The sequence below is a fragment of the Otolemur garnettii genome, unplaced genomic scaffold, assembly GCF_000181295.1.
Source record: "Otolemur garnettii isolate 467f Iridium unplaced genomic scaffold, OtoGar3 scaffold00058, whole genome shotgun sequence".
Taxonomy (NCBI): Eukaryota; Metazoa; Chordata; class Mammalia; order Primates; family Galagidae; genus Otolemur; species Otolemur garnettii.
Genome location: NW_003852453.1, coordinates 6099275 through 6126574, shown reverse-complemented (window position 1 = coordinate 6126574; position 27300 = coordinate 6099275). Strand labels below are relative to the sequence as shown.

The following is a 27300-nucleotide window of genomic DNA, read 5'->3' as shown; positions in this document are numbered from 1 at the left end:
TCCCTGTGCCCTCCGTCTGTTCTCCACATAAAGTGATGTTTTCCGAATATGAACCTGACCACCTCTCCACTGCCTAAAGTTCAGGCATCAAGGTCAACCTCAATTAGCCAGAGCTAAGCACAAAAGACTAGTTTAACTTGTCTTTGATTGTCTTTCTTTTTTGGCTTTGGGTCCCCTCCCTTTTTTCTTTTTGAGACAGGGTCTTGCTATGTTGCCCAGGCTGGAGTGCAGTGGCATCATCTTAACTCACTGGAACCTCAAATTCCTGGGCTCAAACAATCCTCCTGCCTCAGCCTCCCAAGTACCTGGGACAACATGGCAAATATCACCAACACCAGGCTGGTTTTTGTTTTTTGGTAGAGATGGTGTCTAGGGCTATGTTGCTCAGGCTTCTCTCAAAGTTCTCATCTAAAGTGATCCTCCTGCCTCTGCCTCCAAAAGTGCCAGGATTACAGGCACAAGCCATCTTTGACTGGTTTCGTTGTGGGCAAAGACTCAGCAACTCATGAAACGCGGGCATCTTTTCTTGGGAGCTTCTGGGAAAGGTATTCTTGGACTTCTAAAAAGATCCCTGGAAGAAAGGGATATCTTTCGTTATGCGCTGATGTGCTGGGAATGGCGGCAGCCATCCTATAAGTGCAATTCCAGAGGCTGCAAGTGAATCATGTTCTATCACGTGATGGAAATGCCTCGGCTGCCAAGTCCGTTTGACTTGGGTTTTCCAGCATCTGCGGGTGATAAGCACTCTGATACCGGTGTGTGTCTGGGGCAGGCGGGGCCGTGTGGGCAGCTGGATCTGTGCATCTGAAGCTCAGTGGAGAGACTTGCGCTGGCGAATTGCTTATGAGAGCCCTCAGAGGAAACGGAAGCTCAGGAGGGATGTGATCAGAAAAAAAGGTTGGGAGGATGACAGCTTAGAAGACTTGGGGGAAATGGGGTCAGAGAGGTGCGGAGGGAGACCACCTGTGGCAGGAAGAAAGGATTTCCAGTTTATCTTACCTTTTGTATTAAGACTCATAATATTGCTAGGTATACCCTAAATTGGGCAAAAGGAAGCGGTTTAGGCGTGTTTTCAGCTGGGGAGAGGAAGTTGGTTTTCAGAACCAACCCTGGGGTTTAGTATCAGGAGAAATCTGTCTTCCTGCCATTTAATAAATCAGTCATTCACCAGAATCTCAGAAGCAAACAACCAACCTAGTCAGAGTGTTTCTCTTCCGCGTGTGAGACACTGTTATGTGCTGACACAGACACGGGTCAGTGCTGCTGGTGTCCAGAGAGCGGATAGAAACTTGGCGGGGGTATTATCACAGGTGTTGAAGATGGTGGTGTCAGAGACTAGAGGGACATCCCACGGGGAGGCACCACCGTAAGGAAAGGATTGGAAGGAAGGAATCATCTTAACTCACTGGAACCTCAAAGTCCTGGGCTCAAACAATCCTCTTGCCTCACGTTCCCGGAATTAGGCTAGAGACAGGCCCCCAAGGGAAAGGTGATGGTAGGTCAAACTGAGGGCTTACGAGGCAAAAACAAAAACCCCAGGAGCTACAGAGGTTCTCACGCTCCAGCATGCACCAGGGGCACTTGTCTATGACAAACGTAGAATCCTGGTCCTTCTAGGGTTGGGGCTCACGTGCATTTTTAAAAGTCTCCTCTGGCCGCTAGTGCCTGGGCGGGGAGCTCCCTTCGGTCCTTGCCTCCGCGCGCTCTAATATAGAAAATGGACGTTTCTCAAAGTTAGCCGAGCGGTCTCCCGCCCGACGGCTTCTGCAGCCCGTGCCGGTCTGCGGGACCCCACGTAGCCGACCGCAACAGGGAATCTGCTCCGGGCCTCCAGCCAGGATAACTGGGCAGAGACCGGCGGTCCCCGCCTCCCTGAACGACTGCGCGGTGGGCGGGTCTCTATGATGACTGGCGGACGCTATGACCAATTATGCCCCGGCGCTTGTTTGTTTCCGCCCATCCCTCCCCGTGGGCTGATACTTCAGTGACTGAAAGTCCCGGGTGATGTTACGTAAGGGGAGGGTCAAGTGCGGCCCCGCCCGAACAGAGCTAATTTGATTGGCAGGACAGAATGTGGTCCTCCCACCGCCTCCCGGAAGAACGTCTTTGACGGGCAGGTGTAGGAGCCAGTTGGCGCCGGGAGGCTGGGCGGAAGCGTCTGGGTCCAGGGGTGTGGGGCAGGGGGCGGAGCCCGACGCCGAGGGTAGGGCAGGGCGGGGCGGGGAGCGGTCAGGGGCCGGGCTGGCGCAGCGGCAGGAGATGCTGTCGGGCCGCGGCAGCGCTCGGGAGCTGGGAGCTCTGCCTTGAAGGCACGGAGCGAGGCGTACTGCCCGGCAGGCTGGTAGGTAATCAAGGTCTGAAGAGTCTGATGAATCAGAGCCGCCAGCCTCTTCGGGCCCGGCATTTGTCTGCCCTGCCAGGCGTTCGCCACTCTGCGCGACGGCGGCCGCGCTGGGACATTGAGGCCGGGTTGGGCACCTGTGCGCGTTTGCAGGCACCTGCTGCGCCTGCCGCCTCGGAGCCGCAGTGGGGGCTGCGGCACTTGCTCTGCCCGACGGGCCGGCCCGAGGCAGGGAGGCGGTCCGCCCTGGCTCGCCGGGTCTCGGTCCCGCCCTCCCTGATTCTGGTCTCCGGCTCCGCGCACTGGCTGAGGGGGGCGTCCCGGAGGCCCTCAGCCCCCCCACTGAAGGGGCTCAGGGGCCCCGGGCCGTTCTCAAGCTAGCTCGGAAGCCAGAACGTGGCCCCCTCCTTGCATCACCTCGAGACAGGTTTGTCCAGATTACCTGCGTGCTGAGAGACGGGTTTCCGCCCGGGGCGAGGGTGCCCGTCCGCTGCTGCGGGTCTTGACTGTCCCCAGCGAGCCTGGCCGGGGCGGTATTTCGTCTTTTTTCCAGGCTCTGCCCTGTCCCCTCTTTACATGGAACTGCTTAAGCCTGTTTCGGGATGCTGTATCAAGTTAGTGCCTGTGGAGGTACCAAGGCACATAGGAGGGACAGTAGTCCCCACGTCTAGTTTTAGACCGACTCTTCAGGCCGCAGACCAGACTTTTCAGCTGCGTGTTATAGAGGGGAGTGCAATTCACGTTTTGTTCTCGGGGCCATACCGGCAGAAATTCTAAAATTGTTTCTCAGTTACAAGGATGTAGCCTGTGCCTTCCTTCCATAGATGTCATTCTTACTGGAACACGTCATGCTTTGCCTGTCGTAGACTAGGGACGATGGTGTAGTTAATTCCTGAAAAGTGTGCTGCAGTTTCTCGTGATTATGTTGCTGCTGAACTTGGATTAAAAGATCCATTGCAAAGTGGGGCAGCAATAGATGATACTGCCTGCTTAATACAGGAAGAATTGGGGGCACGTTTTACTGGATTCTTAAAGGTGAAGTCATAAGATCATAACGTGTTATAGACTTGGAAGTTTACAACTTTGCTCCACCCCAGTAAATTTCTGTGGTGGGGAGCACCAAGGGGTTGGTGTTCCCTGTAGAGGACAGTGGGTTTTATGCATATTGCTGCTAGATCTGAAAATCAGTGTATTCAGAATACTCAGTGACACAGATCAGCTTTTTTTTCCGTTTGGGCCAGACAGCAGTGTACCCCCATAATTTTTGATGTCCCAACTGTTTTTGATGTGTCATTGCCACCTTTAAATGCAGATTTTCACAGAGCTTACTGGATGTAAGTCAACATGTTAGTGGAAAAACAAGGATCCACATTCCTGTGTTTTAATTACTGGGTGGCATTATCTCTTGGAAAGCAAAATAGCAGTAATAGGCATTGGTAAGGTAGGGAAGTCCTGGTTTCCACCCATGGATGTCGTAGGCTCCCAAGAGAAAACAAATTGTTACTGATTAGGGACATTTAGTATGTGGTCTGCTAAAGATGTGCTTCTTAAGAATTTAAGAAAATGAAAAAAAAAAAGAATTTAGGAAAATGTTACTAAGTTCAGACCTTCTTCACCTTCAGCCTTGTGATTGGTGCAAGTAGGCATTTAGGGAAGGAGCCCTGCTTTCAATGTACCAGAGTCTGGGTGAGAGCAGCACCAGAGCAGAGGAGTGCTGTTCTTACAGCTGGGCTTGGCAGCTTTTCCTTTGCTTCTTTATATTTTTAGCAAATGACCTACTGACTTTGTGACCTTTGAGACATGGTTTCTTAGCCACTACTTGGAGCTTTGGGTTAAAGATCTGTGTGTGTGTGCGAAATGTCTCTTTGGGGCTTCTCTTGGGCGTTTCTGTTGCTTGGCAGTTCTTTTAATGCCTAATTCCTGTAGAGTTTCTGTAATTTTAGGATTGAAAAAGGCAGTTTCTTGAGAATCTGACAGGACTCAGATAACCCCTATCGTTCCCTAGTGACTCTACCTTTTCTGTTTTTTATTTCCTTGGCTGCTAGCCTTACTGGAGGAATTATTTTGTCCCTAAATGAGCTGAGACAACTTTTTGAATCAGCCATCTTGAATCTTTATCTTTTGTTCCCATAACCCTGGGAACTGTGATGCAGCCTGTGTGTGTGGGTACAGTGCATTCTGAATCCGTCTTTCCCATTAGTTAGATGCCTAGATATGCCAGTATCAACTGTTGTCTGTATTTTCTGAATTTCTGGCACAAAAGGTGATCTGTGTCATTGAATATTCTGAATCCTGGTGAGGGCTCTGATGCTCAGATTCTTGTAGATGCCTAATGTTGCAAAAGAAACTCCCAGGAGAGGGTCTAGAAGGAAACTATTTCTGAAGGTGCCTGAAAACATTTTCCCAGGGTCTTTTGAACTATATCTTATATACTACTATATTGTATCTCTAGGGCAGTGATTTTTCAACCAGGGTGCCTCAGCACCGGTGTGCTGTGACAGAATCTTAGGTGTGCCATGAAAATTTTTAAAGATCATTAAATTATTTTCCAAAGAATTTCAAAGCACAGTAAGTATATTCTTTTTTCACTCTTTTTGTTGATTAACATAATTTAAGTGTGCCACAGAAGTTTGACTATAGGTTCGAGTGTGCCGTGAGATAAAAAACGGTTAAAAAATACTGTTCTAAGGTATCATACTTACTTCTTAATCACTTCAGAAGTCTTACTAAACTGTTGGTGTTGGTATGTTTCTGTGTTTACCATCAAAGGTAAAGTGAATGCTGAGGACGGAAGACTTTAATGACACAGACCACTGAATTTCTTTGTTTGGAGTACAAGTTATGAACCCTTTCTGGAGCATGTCTGCAAGCTCTGTGCGCAAAGTAGGTATAGTCAACAAACGTAGTCAGGGAACCCATTTGCTTTTCTGTCAGAACACAGGCTGAAATAACCCAGACCGAGGCTGTCTACACTCTTCACAAAATTGCCTAGTTGTTCTGGTTTAGGTTTTACTTTTGAGAAATATTTTGTTAACATCAGTTTCTGAGACTGAGACTGCATCTCAATTAGAAATTGTTCTAGTAATCCCAGTTCTTTACATTTACACATGATGACATTTGCGACATTGAGTAGTTTTTCTACTAAGTGTCAAGGTTCTGTGGTTAAAACAGCTTTGAGAAAGGCCAGTCCAGTGTGATCAGGTCAGACTCGAGAGGCCCTAATCTGATTTTTCTAAATAAAATGATTTTTTAAAAATACATTTTTATTTTAGGAAAGCTTGAAATATATAAACAATAAGGAAATTAAAATAACCCACAACCCCACTCTGAAAGAACATCACTATTTTTTCCATGCACATGACATACATTTTTAAAAATTCAGATTACTATGAGGGTACAAGTGATAAGGTCCCAGAGTTTGCATTTGTTAGGTACAGTCTCTTGTTGTAGTTGTGTCCCGCACCCAGGAGGTGTGCGGCCCCGTGTCCCCTTCTGTGGGAGCACACCCATCCCCCCCTCGTCTCCTCTTCCCCCTCCCTCCTCCCTCTGCTTTTTAATATAACTAATTAAAGTCTTTGGTTGCACTCAAGCCAAAGAAGTACCTCTGAGACGGTAGTTTAGTCTCTTTTAGTCAACCTTTGTCTTTGACTAAGGATGACAGTTTATGCTGGTGATATTTTAAATGTGGAAACATACCCATTTGGGGACAAGATAAAAATCAGACATAAGCAAGTGAGAGAAGAGCCTCATTCTTTGTTTCTAACCCGAGCGCTAACAGCAGGCAGTGACTAACTTGTCATCTATATTATTTTTGTTTTGAGTTTCTAAGCACCTGATCTTCTGTAGTATCTAAGTGCAGGGGATTTTTCCAGTCTCACACACCTGTCTAATTGTTTAGTAACCCCATGCCATTGTGTGGGAGGCACTAGGAGAAGCCACTGCTTTCTCTGTTTCAGTTAATCCTGTGAATACTGATGATATTGCTCTTATATAGGGTGCACCTAATTAAAGAGTTTCCCTAACGATTTAGTCTTGCGTTAGCCTTGTCTGCTCTTTATGTGACCAGCCTGCTCAGGAGACTTTCAGGTCATCTTGATCATGCTGTTGAAATGTCCTTGTGAAAGAGTAATTCCAGCTTTTACATCATGGAGCTAATACTGTACTCTTGTGACTTAAGAATCATAACAAATTTTCTCACAACTCCATCTTGAATAGCGATCTGATGGTGAAGAGAAGACATTGACAGGGGATGTGAAAACCAGTCCTCCACGAACTGGGCCAAAGAAACAGCTGCCTTCTATTCCCAAAAATGCTTTGCCCATAACTAAGCCTACATCTCCTGCCCCGGCAGCACAGTCCACAAATGGCACACATGCTTCTTATGGACCCTTCTACCTGGAATACTCTCTTCTTGCAGAATTGTAAGTTCTTAAACTATTTGGTTACATTATGAATGATCCTTGAAGGTGAAGAATTAAATTTACTCTGACGAACTCAGTCATTTAATCTTAAAGCTCACACCCATCCCCCTCCAATATTAGCCTTAACAAATAGAGAGCTATGGAAGCTCTTGCTGGTGATAGTCTTTCTTGGCCAGGTGCAGTGGGTTGCACCTGTGTTCTGAGCACTCTGGGAGGATTGCGTGAGGCCCGAAGTTCAAAACCAGCCTGAGCAAGAGCAAGACCCTTCTCCACAGAAAAACTGACTGGGCATTATGGCATGCACCTTTAGTCCCAGATACCATGAGCTTATCACTTGAGCCCAGGAGTTTGTGAAGTTGCAGTGAGCTATGATGACACCACTGCAGTCTAGCGCGAGCATCAGAGCAAGACTGTCTCAAAAAACAATCTTTTACCATTAAGACGTAGGTGATGTCATATAAATATGCTCTCTTAAATAGGATGATTCTTAGTTAAAAGCAGATGTATACTTTAATTTCCATGTCTGTTTTGAAGAGTAAGAAGATGAAGAAACTCAGATTTATTTAAAAACCTGCTGTAGACCAAGAACTTAGTAACTTAAAATTTGGTCTTTCTTTATATCAGTGGTTCTCAGCCTCCCTAATGCTGCGGCCCTCTTAGACAGTTCCTGTGGGTTGTGACCCACAGGTTGAGAACTGCTGCTTTATATGAAGTAAGGCATCTACCACCTAAAGAGGTTTTAGAGGGTGGGACAGGTTGGGGGGGGGGAGTGGCAGTCTGTTCTGTCTTGGTTCAGACCCATCTGGATGACTGTGCTCTGTTTCTGGTTATCACCATGTAGGAGGCATTCTGACAGTCTGAGGAGTTAGGGGGAGGAGTTAGTCCCAGTTAGGGGGCGTGATCAGGGGATCAATAATCGAAGGAATTGTAATGCTGGCTTGGAGAAGAGAACTCTTATTAAAGTACTTATTAAAGCTGCCTTCGTATATCTGAAGGGCTGTCATTAGAAGGGAGTTGACTTACCTTACCTTGTATGACCCTAAGAACAGGACTTGGCAATCATGGGGAAGTCAGAAAGATTTAGGTTCCGTGGAAGTAAGAACCTGGTGAGGAACAGGAGTGTGCAGAGCACTGAAGTTGCACCTATCTCAGAGCGCCAGGAGCGGAGCCCTTGTGCAGAGAGATGGTAGTGACGACACAGCCCCAGCAGGCATGGGAGCTGGGCTTGGATCACACACAGACCAGATGGCATTTGATACAATAATCTGTTGAAATGACAGAAAGTTTGGAGAATTCTTAATTCTGTCATTTAAAAATTCCTTTGTACATGTATATGAAGTCCTTGACTCCTCCTTCAGTGCACTACTGCTGAAATGGTCAGAGGCCTCACTGTAAGAGGCTGGTGTGATTCGGTAGCTCTGGTCCCTTTAGCTTTATAATGGAGGGCTTGTGTTTGTGGATGGTCAGTGAGTTGGACAGGCTGCTACTCTAGTGATCAGATCTGCTGCCTATATTAGAACACAGAATTGCCTTTTATGCAGGAGATACAGCTGGCAGCCATGTTGCTGTCAACTTGCTTTAGTGACTTAAAAATGGGATAGATAAATTAAAATGATTAAGTATGATGGCAAATAAGTAATAAAAACAATAAACTAAGGCCAGATAAACTAGTTCCTGACAGAATTCAGGCGTCAGGCGTGTGGTCTGGTCACAGGCTTGTCCCTTTCGGTCCCTGGCTGCAGTTGCAGGGAACAGGGCAGAATAGCTGTTGGTGGGCGACTGGTCCCAGAGTGTATCCATCTCCCCTGGTTTTGAGCAGTTTCAGTTTAGGTGTCTGCAAGGGGGTCTTTTTCAGAGCACAGCGTGTGACGCCTCGCCTGGGTGCTGCCCTCACTGAGCAATGCAGCATACCTAACACTGTCCTCTGTTGCGGGACTGGGGGCTTCAAACTTAAAATCACAAAAGATTTATACAATCTGAAGAGAAACTAGAGTACTAGTCATTCTCACTCTAAATGACAACTAAGTGACAGCAAGTCTATGAAATCTTGGTTTGTTCTTAGTCACCTAAAATTGTATTGAAAAGCAGTTTCTGAATGTGTGTGTGAGACCTGTCACCTGTGGGCACTAAGGCAGTAATTTTATAAATACTCTTACTGACCTTAAACTTAACATCCAGAATTTACCTCAGGTTGCATTGTTCCGAATCATCTACAAGCTGGTTTCCAAGATGATGTTTTGGAAGAGCTGATTTCTGGGAGGAAAACTTTATTTCCTGTGTGATTTTAGTCTCTTAATATGGGGCATTTTTTTGTTGGCTCACACGTGCTCTATGGACTTCTGTAGGGAAGCCAGCAAGTAGGCAGCCGTCAAGGCCACTGCTCAGAGCTGGGTCAGGTGAGAGATTGTGATAACTTGCTTGTATGGTTTGAGCATCAGCTGTACCTGAAGGGACCATTCATTGTCTTAAAAAATGAATGTGGGGTGATCAGTATGTGTCATTTATATCCATGCAAGTTAATTATTCTGCTTTTGTTTTAGTACCTTGGTCGTGAAGCAGAAGTTACCAGGGGTCTATGTGCAGCCCTCTTACCGCTCTGCATTAAGTAAGACAAGGCCCCCTCTCAATTCACAGCATGCTTGCTTCCTCTCACACAGATGTGGCCCTGACCATTTTTATTTTCCCACAGTGTGGTTTGGAGTGATATTCATACGGCATGGACTTTATCAAGACGGAGTGTTTAAGTTTACAGTTTACATTCCTGATAATTACCCCGATGGCGACTGTCCGGTGAGTTGGAGCTAGTCTGGTTTCATTTGTGGGTCAGCAAGGGAAGCTTGAGGGGCTTACAGCTTTCTTTAGGTTTTTCCTAATACTTTCGTGATTTCAAATTCCAAACACGTCTGTCTACCCAGTCGTCTTCCATGGGCATCTGTTTCTTTTGCGGCTTCGGGCATGCCGTCCTTTGCTTTTAGCTTTTAGCTTTGGTTAGGGTGTGCAGTGAGGCCATATGCTGGCCTGCAGCCCTTACTGCTGTGAGGGTGAAGGCCCCTGGGCTGTGGAGGAGAATGGCTTTTCCCTCTTCATTGCAAAATTTAGTTATACAGGAAAACAGTAAAAGTAGTTAAGCGTCCCTTTTGCGGCAGCTTTTTGATTGTAAACATTTTTACTTCCTAAAACTCCCTTTACCACTATCTCTGTGGGCTAATAAGCTCCACGGCTTCCATTAAAGGCTGTGTCTGTCTTTCTCTAAATACAGCGCTTGGTGTTTGACATCCCTGTCTTTCACCCGCTGGTTGATCCCACCTCAGGTGAACTGGATGTGAAGAGAGCATTTGCAAAGTGGAGGTGGGTGAATCCGTGTTTCTTTTAGTTGACATCATACAATAGGAGGAGCCTCAGTAATGACGCTGTTTCCCTTTAGGCGGAACCATAACCATATTTGGCAAGTATTAATGTATGCAAGGAGAGTTTTCTACAAGATCGATACGACAAGCCCCCTAAACCCAGAGGCTGCAGTACTGTATGTCACTTCTGTTTTGTTATTCAAGACAAATTGGAAGATGCAGCTAAGTAGATTAAGTTGGTAACTTTTTGATTTGAACTTTTAACACAGGTATGAAAAAGATATTCAGCTGTTTAAAAGCAAAGTGGTTGACAGTGTGCAGGTGTGCACTGCTTGTTTGTTCGACCCTCCTAAAATAGAAGACCCCTATGCAATTAGGTAAGTGGTGCATCATCGGAATGACCGTCCTGTCCAGCACGCTGCTTCCATTTTCTAGGTAGTCTGGGAATGGGGATTAAAGCATGTGCAGCTCTTAGCGTGTACCCTTCGCAGCCTGGGTCCACTCCATCTCTGATACCTTTTAGGCTCTTAAAGAAAAGCTGTGCATCTGACACCTGTGCCAGCAGCAGCTTGTTTAGTGACTGGCTTCCCTGAGTTTCTCTCTAACTCCTCATTCATTGACATGGCAGGACTTTTTTCAGTTAGATGGAGACTCTCTCCCTCCCTTGCCCTTAAAACGGCAAACCCACGTGGACATTCTGATTTGGTAAAAGGAGGGAAACGGAATCATATGAAAGTAGTAGGTTACTGTAGCACCGCGATACTTGATCTTGGGAACAGTGTCTGGAGGGTACTGACAACCCAGGAATTGGTGATTTTCCTCCCTGCCAGTGTTGGCACTGCCTGGAGAGGTGGAGTTGTTAAGAGCTTGGACTCAGAGGTGGGTTGGTCAGCTTGTGTACTTGTGAGCTTTGGTGAGGCGAAGAAATTAATTTTGCTGTGCCTTGACTTCTTAATCTTTAAATACTAGTACTTCAGGGGTTATGCGAGATACTCGTAGGAGATGATGTCTACAGTGTACATGTTGACAACTGATTATTTAAAGATTACTCCTTAACAAGGAATGCTACTTTTAGGGGACTTGGCTTAAATATTGAAAAACAGATGTTATTCACATTTAGCAAGCAAAAAAACCCCAGCACATTAATGTTTTTCTCTCCATTAAGCTTTTCTCCATGGAACCCTTCTGTACACGATGAAGCCAGAGAGAAGATGCTGACTCAGAAAGTAGGTAACCATTCTGAAAGGGCCAACTCTCTTTTCTAAAATGTCTTCATTTGAAACTGTTCTTTACATACAAAAAACTTTTTGGCAAACAAGTTTGTACAGCGCTGAAGTTTCTTCATCAGTCATTTTTTTAATATCTATTTTTGATTGTGCCTAGAAGAAGCCTGAAGAACAGCACAATAAAAGTGTTCACGTTGCTGGCCTGTCATGGGTAAAGCCGGGCTCAGTACAGCCTTTCAGTAAAGAAGAGAAAACAGCAGCAACTTAAGAGATGGTGAATCTGGTGCACCATGCACTTTCCTGCTGGACTCTGGCCTAGTTAAAGCTGACCAATGGCAAAGGACTGCCGGAAGAGTAAAACTGTGTGACTCATGACTGACGATCAGTGTTTTCGTGGATGCACAGGTTCTAACAGCAGGTTCTGGAAACCTCTCTCTGCGTAATACGTTACTTCTGTCAGGAGTGTCTTAGGGTGATTATCTAGTTCAGTACTCCAAATTGTTGGGGACCTTGAGGCTTAAGTATTTTTCTGAATATAATGCTAAAGGTAAGTTGCATTCATTTAAACTAAGCACTATTTAAAAGTGGTTCCAGCTGTACATACGTTAGGGCGTGGAGAAGCGAGGTCTAGAGAGAGCAGGTTCCAAACTCAGCACTTTGAAGTGGAAGATGGTTTGAATCTCAGTCTTCAGCCTGCTGTCTTACTGACTTATCAACTGATATCACTGAGAAAGATATTAGTTGAGAAGAAACCAGAATGCTTGTTCATAGTTTTTTTTTTTTTTTTAAGCAAATTAGTTACTGTATTTTTATGGTAGGAGGGAGAAAAAGTGTTACAACCGTTTCTAATCAAGTCAGGTATTTAAATGATGGTGACTAATGTGTTTAGTAGAGACAAAATAAAACAATAAAGGATTGTTCTTTGTCATTTGTACAGAAAATTAAATACCCTTTCTCAGTATAACTGAACAAAGACTAATTTATAAATGCTTTATTGAAAAATACACTTATCTTCATATAAAATTACAGTAGCAGTAAGTCTCTTGAGAAGTTTTATAAATATTTTTGCAGAACACTATTCTAATTGAACAGTGTAAGTTCCATAGTTCTTTCAGAGCAATATGAAGTTACTTAGTAACTTTGTTTATACTGATTCAATTTATAATTGAATTTTCTCCCTAATAAGATTAATTCAACTTTAAAACTGTTGGAACAATAGTGATTAATAAAGGCATATAGATATCTCAGTGGCTGTTAAATAACGTTTTCTAATTTGTATAAATGGTACTATGTACTAATAAAAACCTAAATTCTCCAACCTATTTTTTTAAACTGCCAGGAATACACCCCCCAAATTTTAAAACGTATCACCTTAATAGACACATGTCTTTAGGTAGAGAACTACCTCCTAAAGGAAGGTCATAATTTTTCATATTAATCCCCTTAATTCAACTTGATTTAAATTCTTTACTTAGCCAGCTAATCCCTACATAACAAAAAAAAAAACTGGAAAATTTAAAACACATGCCCAAAAAGTGGCTACAGGGGCTTTAACAGTTTAAAAAAAGTACAAAAGCATTAAAGAAAATATTGGATGTTTAGCCTGGAAGTTGTGTACTTAATAAAGTTCACATTGTAGAAAGTGCTATCACAAATATACAACAAAATCTGGGTTACAAATCATGCGTTTTACAGCCCTAAAGTGCCACATTTATACAGGTTCATTCAGACATTGCACAGATCAAGCACCGCACCACACAGAACGGGGGTGGGGTTGGGGGGGGAGTGCACGGGGAGCGCATGGGGAGCGGGAGACCCGGGCCACAGACCTGCCCCCCACGGCTGGGAATGCAGAGACCTCACACTCCTGCCGTGTGTTGTGGGAGAAAATACCTAATTTTTGTTTTGCTTTTCATAAGGACTAAAGCTGACCAGAAAACAGGAATGAATTTGAAATATAGTTCCTCGGCTGGAGCGTGTTAACAGAGACCTCTTATATTTGAGCACGCTTCGTTTTCTGTAGTATTTGTAAAAGAAATCCAAGTCTGGATCTGAGCAGCCCTGATGGTAAGCGCTGAAGTGGCAGGAAAAAGGCAGACCGGATGAATGAAAATATCCTGTGGGTACTGGAAGGAGTCGATCCAGTTTCTCACAAATGTCCTTCGTGTTACTAACAGGCTGTCATTAGGGAAAGAGCTCCACAGTCTAGAAGCATTAAGTGATGCTACTGAACAGTTGTGAAGAGACCGTTTCAGCACAAGAAACTAACCTCAGTGGGAACCTCGGTCATTAGCTACATCTTGGAGACGGCGTAGTAAGGCAGAATGATTTTCCGGGCAAATTCTTTTTGCAGGTGATTCGCTTCCATCTTCCAAAAGAATTCCTCTCTTTTTAGTTGGAGTTTCTCCTGTTCGTATCATACTGTTTATTTCTCTCAGTCTCTATGGTGAGGAAAAAAATAGACATAAAAACTTTAAAATGCAGCTGGGTGCCCATAGCTCAGTGGTTAGGGCGCTGGCCATGTGCACTGAGGCTGGTGGGTTCAAACCTGGCCCAGGCCTGCTAAATAAGAACAACAACAACAAAAATAGCCAGGCGTTGTGGTGAGTGCTTATAGTCCCTGAGGCAAGAGAATCGCTTGAGCCCAAGAATTTGAGGTTGCTGTGAGCTAGGATGCTACCGCACTCTGCAGAGGGCAACAATGTAAGACTGTCTCATTTAAAAAAAAACTTTAAAATGCTAATAATGCACATAGTTCAGTATTCAGTCAAAAAATCTCAAATGAGTTAAGCAGTTCACCTGGAAGAACTTGAACAACATCCTTAACAGAGAAAGGAAACACTACATAATCTGGCTAATGTAGCCGGCTGAGACAGGTGACTATTTGGGTAAGAGCTGAATGTTTCTATTTTTAACAATCTTTTCCATTGGTGTTTTGATATGTACATTTCCATAGTGCACAAGTTGACAAATCTGATTTTTTTCCAATAATTATAGAGCACCACATTACCATGTGTAGTCACACACATTTATTTTTCTTTTTAAAAAAGGGGTCCTGGTCAGGCTGGTCTCAATTCCTGGCCTCACTTTTCCTATCTCAGCCTCCCAGAATTATGGGATTACAGGTGTAAGCCACTGTGCCTGCCAGTAAGTCCTTTTTATTGCTAAGTGGTAGTCTAGATGTACTATGGGTTTATTTATCCATTAACCAGATGAAGGACATTTAAGTCGTTTCCCACTTTATGGCAATTAGAAATAAATTCACTATAAACATTCCTGTACATGTTTTTGGTTTTCTTGTTTTACCAAGGCAAGGAGGGTTTATTGAGAAAGACAATGACTAGTTTACAGAATAACAGCAAGATATATTCACAACATACAGTGAACAGGCCCCCATTGTTGTAACAAGGACAAGACAAAGAGGCTGTTGATTCATGTTTTGAATAAACCTAAGTTTTCCTTTCACTTGGGCAGATACCTAGGAGCGGCAGTGCTAGCTGGATGGTGAGGGTGTATTTAACTTTCTGAGGAACTGTCACGCTGTATTCCAGAGTGGCCATATCATTCTGTATTCTCATCAGCAATAGATAAATGGTCCAGTTACTCCACACTGTAGCCAGAACTTGTTACTGCCATTGCCTAGATTTTGGCAGTCATGTAATGGGTGAAATGTGTTCAAATCATTTGTCCACTTCCATGTGTGGTGGTTTTCTTGCTTAATTTTGAGAATTATGTGTTAGGCATATAAAAATCCTTTATCAGATAGGGAATTAGTAAAGTTTTTTCTCAGTCTGAGGCTGTTTTTTAATTGTCTTACAAAGAACCGAAATTCTTAATTTTGATGAAATCTACATTATCAATATTTCATGTGCTTTTGACATATCTAAAATTTTTCCATAACGTGGAAAATATGGTCAATCATGTGGTGATTGTTTTCTTCCAGAAGTTTTGTAGTTTTGGGTTTCATATTTATGTCTGTGGTTCATTTTGAGTTTTTATATATAGTGCAGGGCATGGAAGCAACTTTTATTTGATCTATGGATATCCACTTGTTCCAGCACTATCTGTTGGAAAGACGATATATCCTTTCCTCAGGAAACTGCCTTTGCACTTTTGCTGAAAACCAGTTGACCACAGCTGTGTGTATTTCTGGACTCTTGTTCCACTGATTTAGATTTGGGGGTATAAGTGGTTTTGATTACGTGGCTATGTATTAGTGAGATCCTGGGCTGTTGGCGTGCCCATCACCTGAAGAGGTGCACTGTACTCAGTTTTTCCAGTGTCCTTTATACTCCTGTCTGACCCTGCATGCCCAGAGCAGTAGAACCTCCATAGCCGACTACCTCCCTACACTGACCACCTCCTTTAAGGTGACCTAATTTTTTTTTCCTTTCTTTCTGTAGAGACAGAGTGTCACTTTGTTGCCCTCAGTAGAGTGCTGTGGCATCACACAGCTCACAGCAACCTCCAACTCCTGGGCTTAGGCGGTTCTCTTGCCTCAGCCTCCCGAGTAGCTGGGACTACAGGTGCCTGCCACAATGCCCAGCTATTTTTTTTGTTGTAGTTTGGCCGGGGCCGGGTTAGAACCTGCCACCCTCGGTGCATGGGGCCGGCGCCCTACCCACTGAGCCACAGGCACCGCCCAAGGTGACCTAATTTTCAGACTGGATATGTACCACATGCACGTACACAGTACAGCAGGCCTAGTTCCTTACGTTGTCTGTTGCTGTATGTTGACCAGCTTGTTACAGCAGCTTGGGTGGTCAACTTATGGAGGGTCTACTCTGTGTGTGCACACCAAATGTTCCTTATCCACTCATTAGTTGATGGGCACTTAGGTTGATTTTTGTTTTGCGGATGTGAGCTGTGCTGCAGTAAATGTAATAATGTAGGTGTCTTTAATAATGGGGTAAGGTGGAATCTCGTGCTTTTGATTTGCATTTCCTTGATGATTAGTGATACTGAGTATTTTTTCATGTATGCTGGCTATTTGTATAGCTTTTAAAACATGTCTGTTCATGTTATTTGCCCACTTTATTTTTTTCATTTGCCTGCTTTTTTAATGGAGTTTTTTTCTTGATCTGTTTGTGTTCCTTGTAAATTCTGGATATTAGCCCTTTGTTGAATGCATTGTTTATGAATATTTTCTTCTATCTGTAGGTTATCTGTTTACTCTGTTGATTATTTCTTTTGCTGTGCAGAAGCTTTTTTTTTTTTTGCAATTTTTGGCCAGGGCCAGGTTTGAACCCACCACCTCTGGTATATGGGGCCGGCACCCTACTCCTTGAGCCACAGGTGCCGCCCTGTGCAGCAGCTTTTTAGTGTAAGTCCCATTTATTTATTTTTGCTTCTGTTGCATTTGCTTTTGGAGTCTTGGTCATAAATTTATAGCTTACCAGGGGTCCTCAAACTTCTTAAACAGGGGCCCAGTTCACTGTCCCTCAGGCCACTGGAGGGCTGGACTATAGGCCCTGGGATGAGCTGGCTGCTAAGCAGGACAGGCAGTGGCGACAAAAACACCCGGCGGTCTGCATGTGCCTCACAGGCTATTGTTTGTGGACACCTGGCTTAGGCCAATGTCCAGAAGACATTTTCCCAAATCTCTTCTAGAATTTTTAAGGTTCATGTCTTTAATCCCTATTAAGCTAATTTTTGTGTATGGTGAGAAGTACAGATTCAGCTTCATTCTTCTGCAGACAGCTGTACAGTTTATTGAAGAGGCATCCTGCCCCGGTGTCTGCTTTGGTCAGAGAGCAGGTGATTGCAGGTGTCTGGCTTTAGTTCTGTGTTCTCTAGTCTGTTCCACTGATTGACATGTCTACTTTTGTACTAGTCTCATGCTGTTTTGGTTCCCTGTAACTTTCTAGGCTTGTTCGTTTTTGCTTAGGATTGCTTTGGTTATTTGGGCTCTTTTTTTGGTTCTGTATAAATTTTAGGATTGTTTTCTCCAATTCTGTGAAAAATGACATGGTATTTTGGTAGGAATTGCATTAAATCTGTACATTGCTTTGGGCAGTCTGGTCATTGTAACCATATTAATTCTTCCAGTCCACGACACTGTGATGTTTCCCCCTTTGTGTCATCTATAATTTCTTCTATCATTTTTTAGTTTTCCTTGTAGAGATCTTTTACTTCCTTGGCTAAAAAATCTATGCCTAGGTGTTTTGTATTCTTGCAGCTATGAAACAATTTGAGCTCCTGATTTGATTCTTGTCCTGTTACTGGCACGTAGCAGTGCTGCTGACTGGTGTGTGTGCCTCTGTAACGTGAAACCTTCCTCAGTTCCCTTGTCTTTTCACCCACACTACACTGTCTGATTATTACAGCCTGATAATAAGGCTTGAAGTCAGATAGTATGAGTCCCCCAACTTTTTCAGAATTGTTTTAGCTATTTCTTTTGCCTTTTGCTATAAATTTTAGAATCAATTTGTGATTTTTGTTGATGTTGAGACAGGGTCTCACTCTGTTCCTTGAGTTAGAATGCAGTGGTGTCATCATAACTGTCAGGCCAAAGTGATCCTCCTGTCTCAGCCTCCTAAGTAGTTGGGACTACACGAAAACCCAGGGCCAGCTAATTTTTTTTAATTTTTATAGAGACTGGGTTTCTCTCTCTTGTCCAGGCTGGTCTTGAACTTAAGACCTCAAGTGATGCTCCAATCTCGACTTACCTAAGTGTTATCTATGCTTAGAGGTGGGAGCCACTGTCTCTGGCTAAGTTCAACTTATTAAAAAAAATTGTTGGGATTTTGATTGAAATTGGCTTGAATAGATAGATCAGTTAGGAGAAAACTGATAATCTTATTTTCCATTTCATGAATGAGATATTTTCATAGGCTTTAGTTTCTCCTTTTTTGTTTTATAAAGACAGAGTCTCACTCCTAGGCTGGAGTGCAGTGGCACAGTCATAGCTCTTTCAACTTCCAGGGGTAAGCAGTCCTCCTGTCAAATCTCCTTTTTTATTTTTTGTAGAAATAGGTCTGATTATGTTGCCCAGGCTGCTCTTAAACTCCTGACCTCATTCCCAAAGCACTGGGGTAAGCCAGCCTGTCTAGCCTTGCACATCCATCTTTTATCATACCCCGATGTACTTTTAATGCTATGTATATAGTGTTTCTAAAATTATGTTCATGGCCAGAATATAGAAGCGTGTGTTATTTTTATATATTGAGCACATGACCTTTGTTATATTGGTTTCAGTAACTTTTTGTAGATTTGTGATTTTTCTGTGTAGACAGTATAACCTGTGTACCTTCTTTTTCTTGATGTAATGCACATACTAGGATCACCAGTGACAGTGCTCAAGAGGCGTGGTGAGACTGGATATCCTTGTGAACTTGGGGGAGTGCATTCAGTCTTTCACCATTTAGCATGACATTTTCTATAGATTTTTTGATAAATGTTATAAGTTTTCTGAGAGTTTTTAGAAGGTATGTGGAGAGCTGGCAATATTTCATCCTAAATGTTGGTAGAATTTTCAGAGAAGTATCTGGGTCTACAGTTTTTAACTAGAAGTTTTTTTAAACATAACATAAATCCAATTTCTTTCAGAGATATAAGGCTTTTGTGATTATAAGTCTAATGAGGGATAAAGAACTCAGTGCTAATAAAGGTGGCAATGCAGATGAAATCGACAAATTCCTTGCACAACATTAACTAATAAAACTCAAGACATAATGTGTCATTGGTCTGCATGACCAACTGGATAATGCATGTGGGTAATGTAGTCTTTGTCCTGATTAATCCACACAGAGGTGTATCAGTTTTCTTTATAATCTTTAGAAAACTAAAGTTTCTGTTTGCCTTGATTTTTCAGTTCTCTAAGCATTCCCATAAATTTTAATATTTTGGGTTCTCATTTAGTTGTATTACAATTATTGAAATAGGCATTTCCCAAAACTGAGGATTTTCTAGATTTCTGTTATTGATTTCTAATTTAATGCCATTGGGGTCAAGGAAGACACATTATTTGAGCCCTTTAAAATGTACTGAGATTAATTTTGTAGTCCAGAATGTGGTCTGCGTTGACAAATCTTCTATTGATGCCCATGGTGTGTTTTCTGCATGCCAGTTTGCTTGACAATGTTTATATCTTCTGGATCCTTATGGATTTTTTCCTCTCCCTGTTCTATCAATTTTGTTGAAATGTAATTTTTTTCTGTCATCATTATTAATCACTCCAGCTTTCTTTTGATTAGTGATAGCATGGTATAACCTTTTCTATCCTTTCAGCTTCACTAAGATACAATTTGCATACCATACAGTTCACCCATTCCTCCATGACTTCTGTTCAATTTTAGAAGTCTTTCATCACCCCAGAAGTATACTTTTTGTCCATTCCCAGAAACTCTACCCTCCTCCCCACAGTAGGCGACCATCACTCCACCATCGCATCTACACACTTGTGCATTCTGTACGTCACGTGACGCAGCCTTGCGACTGGCTTCTTTCACCTGATGTTTGTAAGGTCTGTCCATAGTGGAGCATGTACGGTATTGTGACACTTTTTACTGCCAAGTAATCGTCCATTTGTATACATTTATGTATTCACCAGGAGGTTATCATCCTTTTACTTTTATATTTAAAGAAGGTTACTTACAAGCAGTATATACTTTCTCCAGGTGGACAGTTTGGGGGGTTTAATCAGTATATTTAGACCAGTTAATTATCTGTCTACTGCTTTCCCCTGTGATCGTCCCTTTTTTGAATTATGATTCCCATTCATCATCCTTGTCTGTTACCTATATATTCTTCTATTTAGAAAGTCTTAACTCTAATCAGACAGGCTGCAATGTGTATTTAATCATTTTATGATTCCTTTTTTCTATTCACCTCTTTAATCTGCTTAGAATTTACTTGGTTATAGGATGAGAATCTAATTTTAGAGGACCTGTCAATCATTTCCTCCTCTACACTTGTTGTTTGGGGCGACTATTGCCAATTTATGTTTCCAGATTTCACAAACAATCCTATTAGAACTATCATTAGGTTAGACTTTGTAATATCTGGTCTTCCTATTCAGAAAAATTGGTATACATTCATTTATTCCAATAATTTTTCAACAAGTTATAAATTTATGACAGGAAAAGTTTCTCCATTAACAATTTTTGTGTCTGTTTTCTTCAACTTCAAATAAAATGTAAAGCCTGCAGAAGAGTTGAAAGAACAGTCCATTGAGCATGCCTTTACCCATCACTCACAGGCCTCAGCTGTCCTGAGACACTTTAATACACTGAAGGCCACATTCACATTTTCCTAATTGTCCCCAAAATGTCCTTGACAGCAGTGTAAATCATGCATTGCATTGGGGGTTTCTCTAGAGTTGTGATAGCCTGTTGTTGCCTTTAGTAATACCCTTCTTCCTTTTCCCAGATACTGACTTTTTTTTCCTTTGGCACATATATGTGTTTATAAAGGCCTTCTGGGCCTAGTGATCTGCTCAAGGACCCTGTCTCCTGCTGCTTGATGCCTCCACACCTGAGCAGCTTTCTCATGCTCCACCATTAGGGGTGACTACTCAGGCAACTCTCACCACATAACAAACACTGCATTCGCTCAGATAGAGAAACAGGCCTGACGGGCCCTGGACAACATAGTGAAGACCCCAATTTAGGGATCCAGCAGATTTGGAAAATTAAAACTTTACAATTTTGAACATTCTGCCATAAATTTGGAAGTCTGTATTTTATTTGTACACAAAAGAAAGGTGAAATCCAAATTCTTTACCTATATCCAACCCTAATGTTCTCTCAATAACAAAAGTAAAAATCAAAAAAACCCTTGGGTTTTGCACCACTGGGACTTGTCACATTCCCTAGCAGGTCCCATCACTCTAGTGAGTGTGTGGGCTTGGCACAAACCCGATTCCTTAGGATCCTAAGTGTTTAGTGTAAAGGCTTACCTTTGAAGGACTGTTGCTAAAGTAGTAGAAGATCTTTTCTCGAGGAGAAAGCATGGCTTCATTTTTATGTGGGGAGATGTAGACAGGATGATTTTGAGATAACTGTATTCGGCGAGGGGAGCCTGTTCTTACAAATGGATAGGGAGAGAGTGGAGGAGCATCCATCTATTAAAAAAAAGAAGGAGAACTTCTGAGAAAACCAATTTCTAATCAAGTTTGTTTACTGAGTGAAAAGGTAGAACACACCTGTAGTTTTATGAGTGTTAAACAGTGATGTATTAGCAACAATTAAACCTAAACAAAGTCATTCTAGCAGAAAACATTTTTAAGTGCTTTGTTTATGCCAGCCATTAGATTTTTTTTAATACATTGTCATTTCATCCTCACAGCAGCCCTATAAACTGGAACTCATGTTCTCATCTCATATATGAGGAAACGAGAGGCAGAGAGAATGGTAAATAATTTGCAAGGTCACCACCACTGAGTACTGTACTTTCTCCTGTCTAATGTTTAACAACATAGAAATTACGTTGGTTAGGCAAATTACTGCTGTTAGAGATTATTTCTGAAACTAGTTTATACATGGAACAGGTAAAACCAAAGATCCCACATCCCTGTCAAACTTACGTTGGTCTGTGAGTACTTCATGGCGAATGTTTTGATCTGTTTTATGTAGATGTTATTGTAGAACTGAATGAGGTCCCCCCTCTCCTCCTCTTCCATGTCACTGTTAGCCCCTGTGAGGCGAGTGGGTGTGGGCGGAGCGCTGCTAGGCTGTGGCACTGGCAAGGTGCTGCTCGACCTTATGACAGGACTGGAGTCTCTACTCGCTGCAGAAAGTAGAACAAAGGCCGTTAACCACAAAGGCTGCTAGAAAGGAAAATCCAGGAGGAAAATGATCAGCTGCCTAGTTAATGACAGTAAATGGGCACTCTGTTCTTTAGACTAAGGAATAAAGCTCAGACAGGATATATTAGTTATCCCAAGTTTTCTAGGACCTGAGCCCTGCAGTATCAGCACAAGTGGACGGCATTTCCACAGCACAACTCCAGGGGGCAACACAGACCTCTCTGGAACTCAGCTGAGAGATTCCTGCCTGAGACCTTCTGTAATTCCCCTGAAGAACTTTAAGCACTGAAAGAAAGACAACTTTGCCACTAAATTTAGAATTAGCATATTGTTCTGACAAATCCTTTGCTAATAAAACACTTTGAATTGTTTCTGTAGTTATTTCATTTAGTAATCCTTAGTCTTCTAGGTTCAAAAAAATAAGCTGCTGATTTTATTTTGTAAGAAGCCATAAGAGCTCACTTACTTCTGTCTTTATTTAATTCTGTTGGAGAATTCTGATGGCTTCTGCTGTCACTGCTCCCAGAATTTCTTCGTTTTCTTTTCCCTTTTATCAAAACACTTCGATATACCTTTAGAGAGACAGTGAGAAGGGACATAAACTACTATTTTTTGAGTACGCCCTAGAGAGGGTATTGATCTGCTTCTCACAACCAGAAGAGGTCAAGAAATTCAGCCAAGGTCATACAGTTATTTAGTAACAGATCCACACTTTACATGGGAGCCTATCTGGCTTTAAATTCCAAGTACTGCCTGCCGCACCACACAGCAATAATAGTAACCAACCGGAAAATCAAGTCATTCTAAGTTAGATACCAAGATCTGACATACTTGCCTCTCAGAGACAAATATTAAAGTGAGTTTTAAATTTTCTAAACTAGGTAACTTCATAATTCACACCTATCTTGTTATACTCTGAGTTAAGAAAGAAATCAAATATTTCATATTGCCTTTTGAGGAAAAGAGGACTTAAAATAATTAACATATGAAGCTGTTAACAACAAAAGATTAGAGACTTCCTTTAGAGTTTTAGTTGCTTATTCCGTAAAAAAGGCCACAGAATCAACTATGGTTTAGGCTTTATTTCCAGCTCTTAGGGAAATGTAGTTACCTGGCTCCGGGCCTGTGGCTGAGTCCTATAACAGCGCATAATGTTCTGGAAGGACTTGTCTTCTTTTGTGACCTGGCAAAAATTAAGAGTGTTCTGAGACACACATCAACTTTTGGCATAATAGTGTGAGGAGTTCCAAGAACCTGCTCCCCAGAGAAAAGTGGTGTAAGTTATATTAAAAAAATTTTTTTAAAGGCATTAAAATCTCTGGGAATGGGCTCAGTGCCCATAGCTCAGTAGTTAGGGTACCAGCCACATACACCTGGAGAATTTGAACCCGGTCCTGCTAAACAACAATGACAACTACAACAAAAAAACAGCCAGATACTGGCGGGTACCTGTAGTCCCAGCTACTTGGGAGGCTGAGGCAAGAGAATCACTTGAGCCCAAGAGTTTGAGGTTGCTGTGAGCTGAGACACCATGGCACTCTACTGAGGGTGACTAAGTGAGACTCTCAAAAAAACACCCCAAACATTAAGACAGACATTATATGAGGAACAACAGAGAGAAAACAGAATGAAAAGTAGAGCCTCAGAGAAACGCAGCATACCATGAAGCACGTCTACATGTGTAATGAGAGAACCAGAAGGAGAGGTGAGTGATTCAGAAAAAAAATATTCAAAGAAATAGACTGAAAGCTTCCCCCATTTATTAAAAATCATACATCCAGGAATCCAGGAAGCTCAATGAACTCCAAGTACGATAAACTTAAAGAGATCCATGCACAGACCTAACATAATAAAAATGCTGAAAGCCAAATAAAACACTGAAAGCATCAAGAAAAAAACTTTTCTTTTATAGGGAAACCCCAGTAAAATAACTGGCTTACTCATCAGAAACCATAGATGTGAAGAGACAGTGGGACAACATGAAGTGATCAATATATACAAAAAAGTTACACGGACTGTATCTGTAAAATGTCAATATTCACAATAGGAGTTATTTTTCAAAATTGAGGTTAAATAATTTTTAGATAAACAAAAACAGAATTTGCTCCTAGCAGATCACTTACAAGAACTCTGCAGAAGTTTCTCCAAGCTACAAGCAAATACCTCTAATACAAGAATTTAAATATATGAGGAAAAAGCCAAGAGCACACATAAAGATAATTATGTAATTATAAACACAGTATGAAGGCATATTTCTTAACTGATTAAGAAACTGCATAAAACAGGTATGCAGTGTTTCAGTGGACCAGTGATGTAAGTGCATGTATACACATGCAACATATTTGCCGAAAACAGTACAAGGAGCAGAGCAAGGCAGGAGGTGACTCCAGATGGAAACTCTAATACAGAGGAATGAGCATGAGAACCAGAAATGACAGATAATGGTAACATAACAATACCTATACTCTTTTCTTCTCTCAGGTCCTTTAAAAGTCATAAGACTGTATCAAGTAATAATCATAACAATGGACTATTGGATTTGTAACATGGATGTAATGTATAGTAACAAAAAGGATGAAAAGGAAAACAGGAAAGAGAAAAAACAAAGTACACTTCTGGATCTCACTGGAATTTAGTATGAATCTGAAATCGATTTTTAATGAATTAAGAGAGATGTAAGCCCTAGAGAACAGTAGACATTAACACACAATGTAAAAAAAAAAAAAAATCCCTGAAATTCAAATGCTACATTAGAAAATACTCATCTAATACAAAAGGAAGGCAATAAAGACAAAACAAAGGAACAAAAAGACATTAAAGACATATAGAAAACAAAAATTAAAACGGAAGAAGTAAAAAATGTGAACATAATACAATCAAGAGGCAGAAATGTCAGACTAGATGCAAAAACAACCAGGTGTATTGTATTTATAGGAAATGCTTTTTTTTTTTTTTTGAAACAGAGTCTCACTTTCTCACCCTCAGTAGAGTGCTGTGGCATCACAACTCACAGCAACCTCCAGTTCTTAGGCTTAGGCGATTCTCATGCCTCAGCCTCCTGAGTAGCTGGAACTACCACAACACTGAGCTATTTTGGGGTTTTTTTGCAGTTTTTGGCCAGGGCCAAGTTTGAATCTGCTACCCTCGCTTGGTATATGGGGTCAGCACCCTACTCACTGAGCCACAGGCGCCTCCCAGAGACGCTTTCAATTGAAAACTAAAATTACTTTTTAAAGTGAAAGAGAAGAAATATGCAGGCAAAAACCACAAGAAAGGTGCGTGCACTTGTGATTATATAAATACCATACTATAACATAGATCTTACAACAAAAAGTTATTAAAGAGGAACATTTCATCAGGAAGCTACAACAACCTACGTCCCCAATAACAGAGCACCAAAATATGCAAAGAAAAACTGAAAGGAACTAAAGATGACAATTCAGCAGTAAGTTGGAGATTCCAATACCTCAGTTTCAGTAATGAATAGAAAATGTAGGCCAGCGGTTCTCAACCTGTGGGTTGCAGGATTAGGAAGGTTGAGAACCACTGATCTAGGCAGAAGATCTACAAGGAAATAAGACTTTTCACAATACTAGAAAACAAACCCACAAGACATCTATAGAACATTCTACCCCATAGCAACAGAAGACAGTCTCCTCAAGTATACTTTGAAATTCCAAGATAGATGATATGCTATGATGTAAAACAATGAAATAAAACTAGAAATCAGTAACTTAAAGAATGTATGGGAAACACAAAAATATTCAAATTTAACAGCATACTCCTGGATAACCAATGAATCAAACAGAAATTAAAGGAGACATCAGGAAATACTTTGAGATACAGACACAACACACCAACACTTACAAGACACAGCTAAATCAGTGCTTAGAGGAAATTTATAGTTGTTATTACTTATACTTAAAAAGAAGAAAACCATTAGGACATTAACTATCTTTAAAAAGATACAAAGAGGTGGTGCCGTAGCTCAGTAGGCAGGGCACTGGCCACATATACCAAGGGTGGTGGGTTTGAACCTGGTCCTGCTAAACAACAATGACAACTGCAACCAAAAAAAAAAAAAACAAAAAAACTAGCTGGGTATTATGGCAGGTGCCTATAGTCCCAGCTACTGGAAGGCTAAGGCAAGAGAATTACTTAAGCCCAAGAGTTGGAGGTTGCTGTGAGCTGTGACGCCATGGCACTCTACCCAGGGTAACAGCTTGAGACTCTGTCTCAAAAAATAATTAAATAAATAAAATACAAAGATACCAAATTAATTTCCTAGCCATCCATCTTAACAGGAAAAAGAAAAGAAAAGCAAAAACTGGGCAGCGCCTGTGGCTCAAAGGAGTAGGGCACTAGCCCCATATGCTGGAGGTGGCAGGTTCAAACCCAGCCCCAGCCAAAAAACTGCCAAAAAAAAAAAAAGCAAAAAACTAAGCCTAAAGTAAGCAGAAAGGAAATAATAAAGATTAGAGTAAGAGTGCATTTACAATAGCATCCTTATTATTGAAATGGAGAATAGAAAAATAAAGAAGTAAAATCAAAAAGTGGAGTTTTTGAAAAAAATCAACAAAATTGACAAACTTTCAGGTAGACCAAGAAAAAAGGGAGAAGACTCCAATTACTATAATCAGAAATGAAAGGAAATTACTACTTGGTAGTAGTATACCAAAATGTTATAAACAATTATATGCCAATTACGGAGCCTACAGGAAACAGACAAATTCTTAGAAAAACACAGACTACCAAACCTGATTCTAGAAGAAACAGACAATCTAACTAGATTTATAATAAGAAAAAAAAAAAACTGAATTATTTATCAATGAACTACCCACAAGGAAGACCCCGGTAGCTTCACTGCTGAATTCTACCGAACTTTTAAAGAATTAATACCAAACATAGAAGAGGTCACATTTCCCTGTTCATTCTAAAAGGTCAATATTACACTAATAATACACTTGATCTTAATCAAAAAGCTAAGAAGCAATATTACTCTAATAATAAAACCAGACAAAGCCATACAAGAAAACTACAGACCAACATCTTTTATGGATGAGGACAAAATTCCTTAATAAACTACTAGCAAACCCAACCCAGCAACATATAAAAATTACACACCACGGCCAAGAGGGATTTATGGTAAGGTGACCAGATTTTAACATTGGTAAAGGGGGACACCACTGACAGGGGTGGGGGTTCTTTTTTTTTTTTT

The 27300-nt window shown here is 41.7% G+C and overlaps 2 protein-coding genes across 9 annotated transcripts in view; one reads left to right on the top strand and one right to left on the bottom strand.

Annotated features, from left to right (window-relative positions):
- Nucleotides 1-2241: 2241 nt before the first annotated feature.
- On the top strand, nt 2242-12936 carry AKTIP (AKT interacting protein). 5 transcript variants are annotated; one of them, XM_012806856.1, is made up of 10 exons: nt 2242-2341; nt 5111-5224; nt 6557-6762; nt 9303-9367; nt 9452-9552; nt 10022-10110; nt 10187-10285; nt 10379-10486; nt 11275-11335; nt 11496-12936. In XM_012806856.1, exons 2-10 carry the CDS (start codon nt 5183-5185, stop codon nt 11601-11603), a joined length of 879 nt encoding a protein of 292 aa, XP_012662310.1. In that variant the 5' UTR covers nt 2242-2341; nt 5111-5182; the 3' UTR covers nt 11604-12936. The 5 variants fall into 5 exon arrangements, with proteins under 5 accessions (XP_012662310.1, XP_012662309.1, XP_012662308.1 ...); XM_012806855.1 differs by having other exon boundaries at nt 11493-12266; XM_012806854.2 differs by having other exon boundaries at nt 2266-2341; nt 9303-9552; nt 11496-12266.
- RBL2 (RB transcriptional corepressor like 2) overlaps nt 12312-27300 on the bottom strand; it is a 58950-nt gene continuing 43961 nt past the window's right edge. For 2 of the 4 annotated variants that reach the window (XM_023514757.1, XM_023514756.1), the window contains exons 18-22: nt 23194-23265; nt 22549-22654; nt 21861-22063; nt 21234-21398; nt 13571-13776 (exon numbers count right to left, since the gene is read on the bottom strand). In XM_023514757.1, coding sequence (XP_023370525.1) covers nt 13606-13776; nt 21234-21398; nt 21861-22063; nt 22549-22654; nt 23194-23265 — 717 coding nt within the window. In that variant the 3' untranslated portion in view covers nt 13571-13605. Of the gene's footprint in view, nt 13777-21233; nt 21399-21860; nt 22064-22548; nt 22655-23193; nt 23266-27300 lie in introns of all 4 variants that reach the window. The other 2 variants (XM_003792541.3, XM_023514755.1) reach the window with 2 other exon arrangements.

Coding starts and splice junctions, on each gene's coding strand:
- AKTIP (XM_012806853.2), top strand. CDS start 5,183: ATGAACCCTTTCTGGAGCATGTCTGCAAGCTCTGTGCGCAAA. Junction 9,553..10,021: donor ACCCCGATGGCGACTGTCCG/GTGAGTTGGAGC, acceptor CTCTAAATACAG/CGCTTGGTGTTTGACATCCC. Junction 10,286..10,378: donor AACCCAGAGGCTGCAGTACT/GTATGTCACTTC, acceptor CTTTTAACACAG/GTATGAAAAAGATATTCAGC.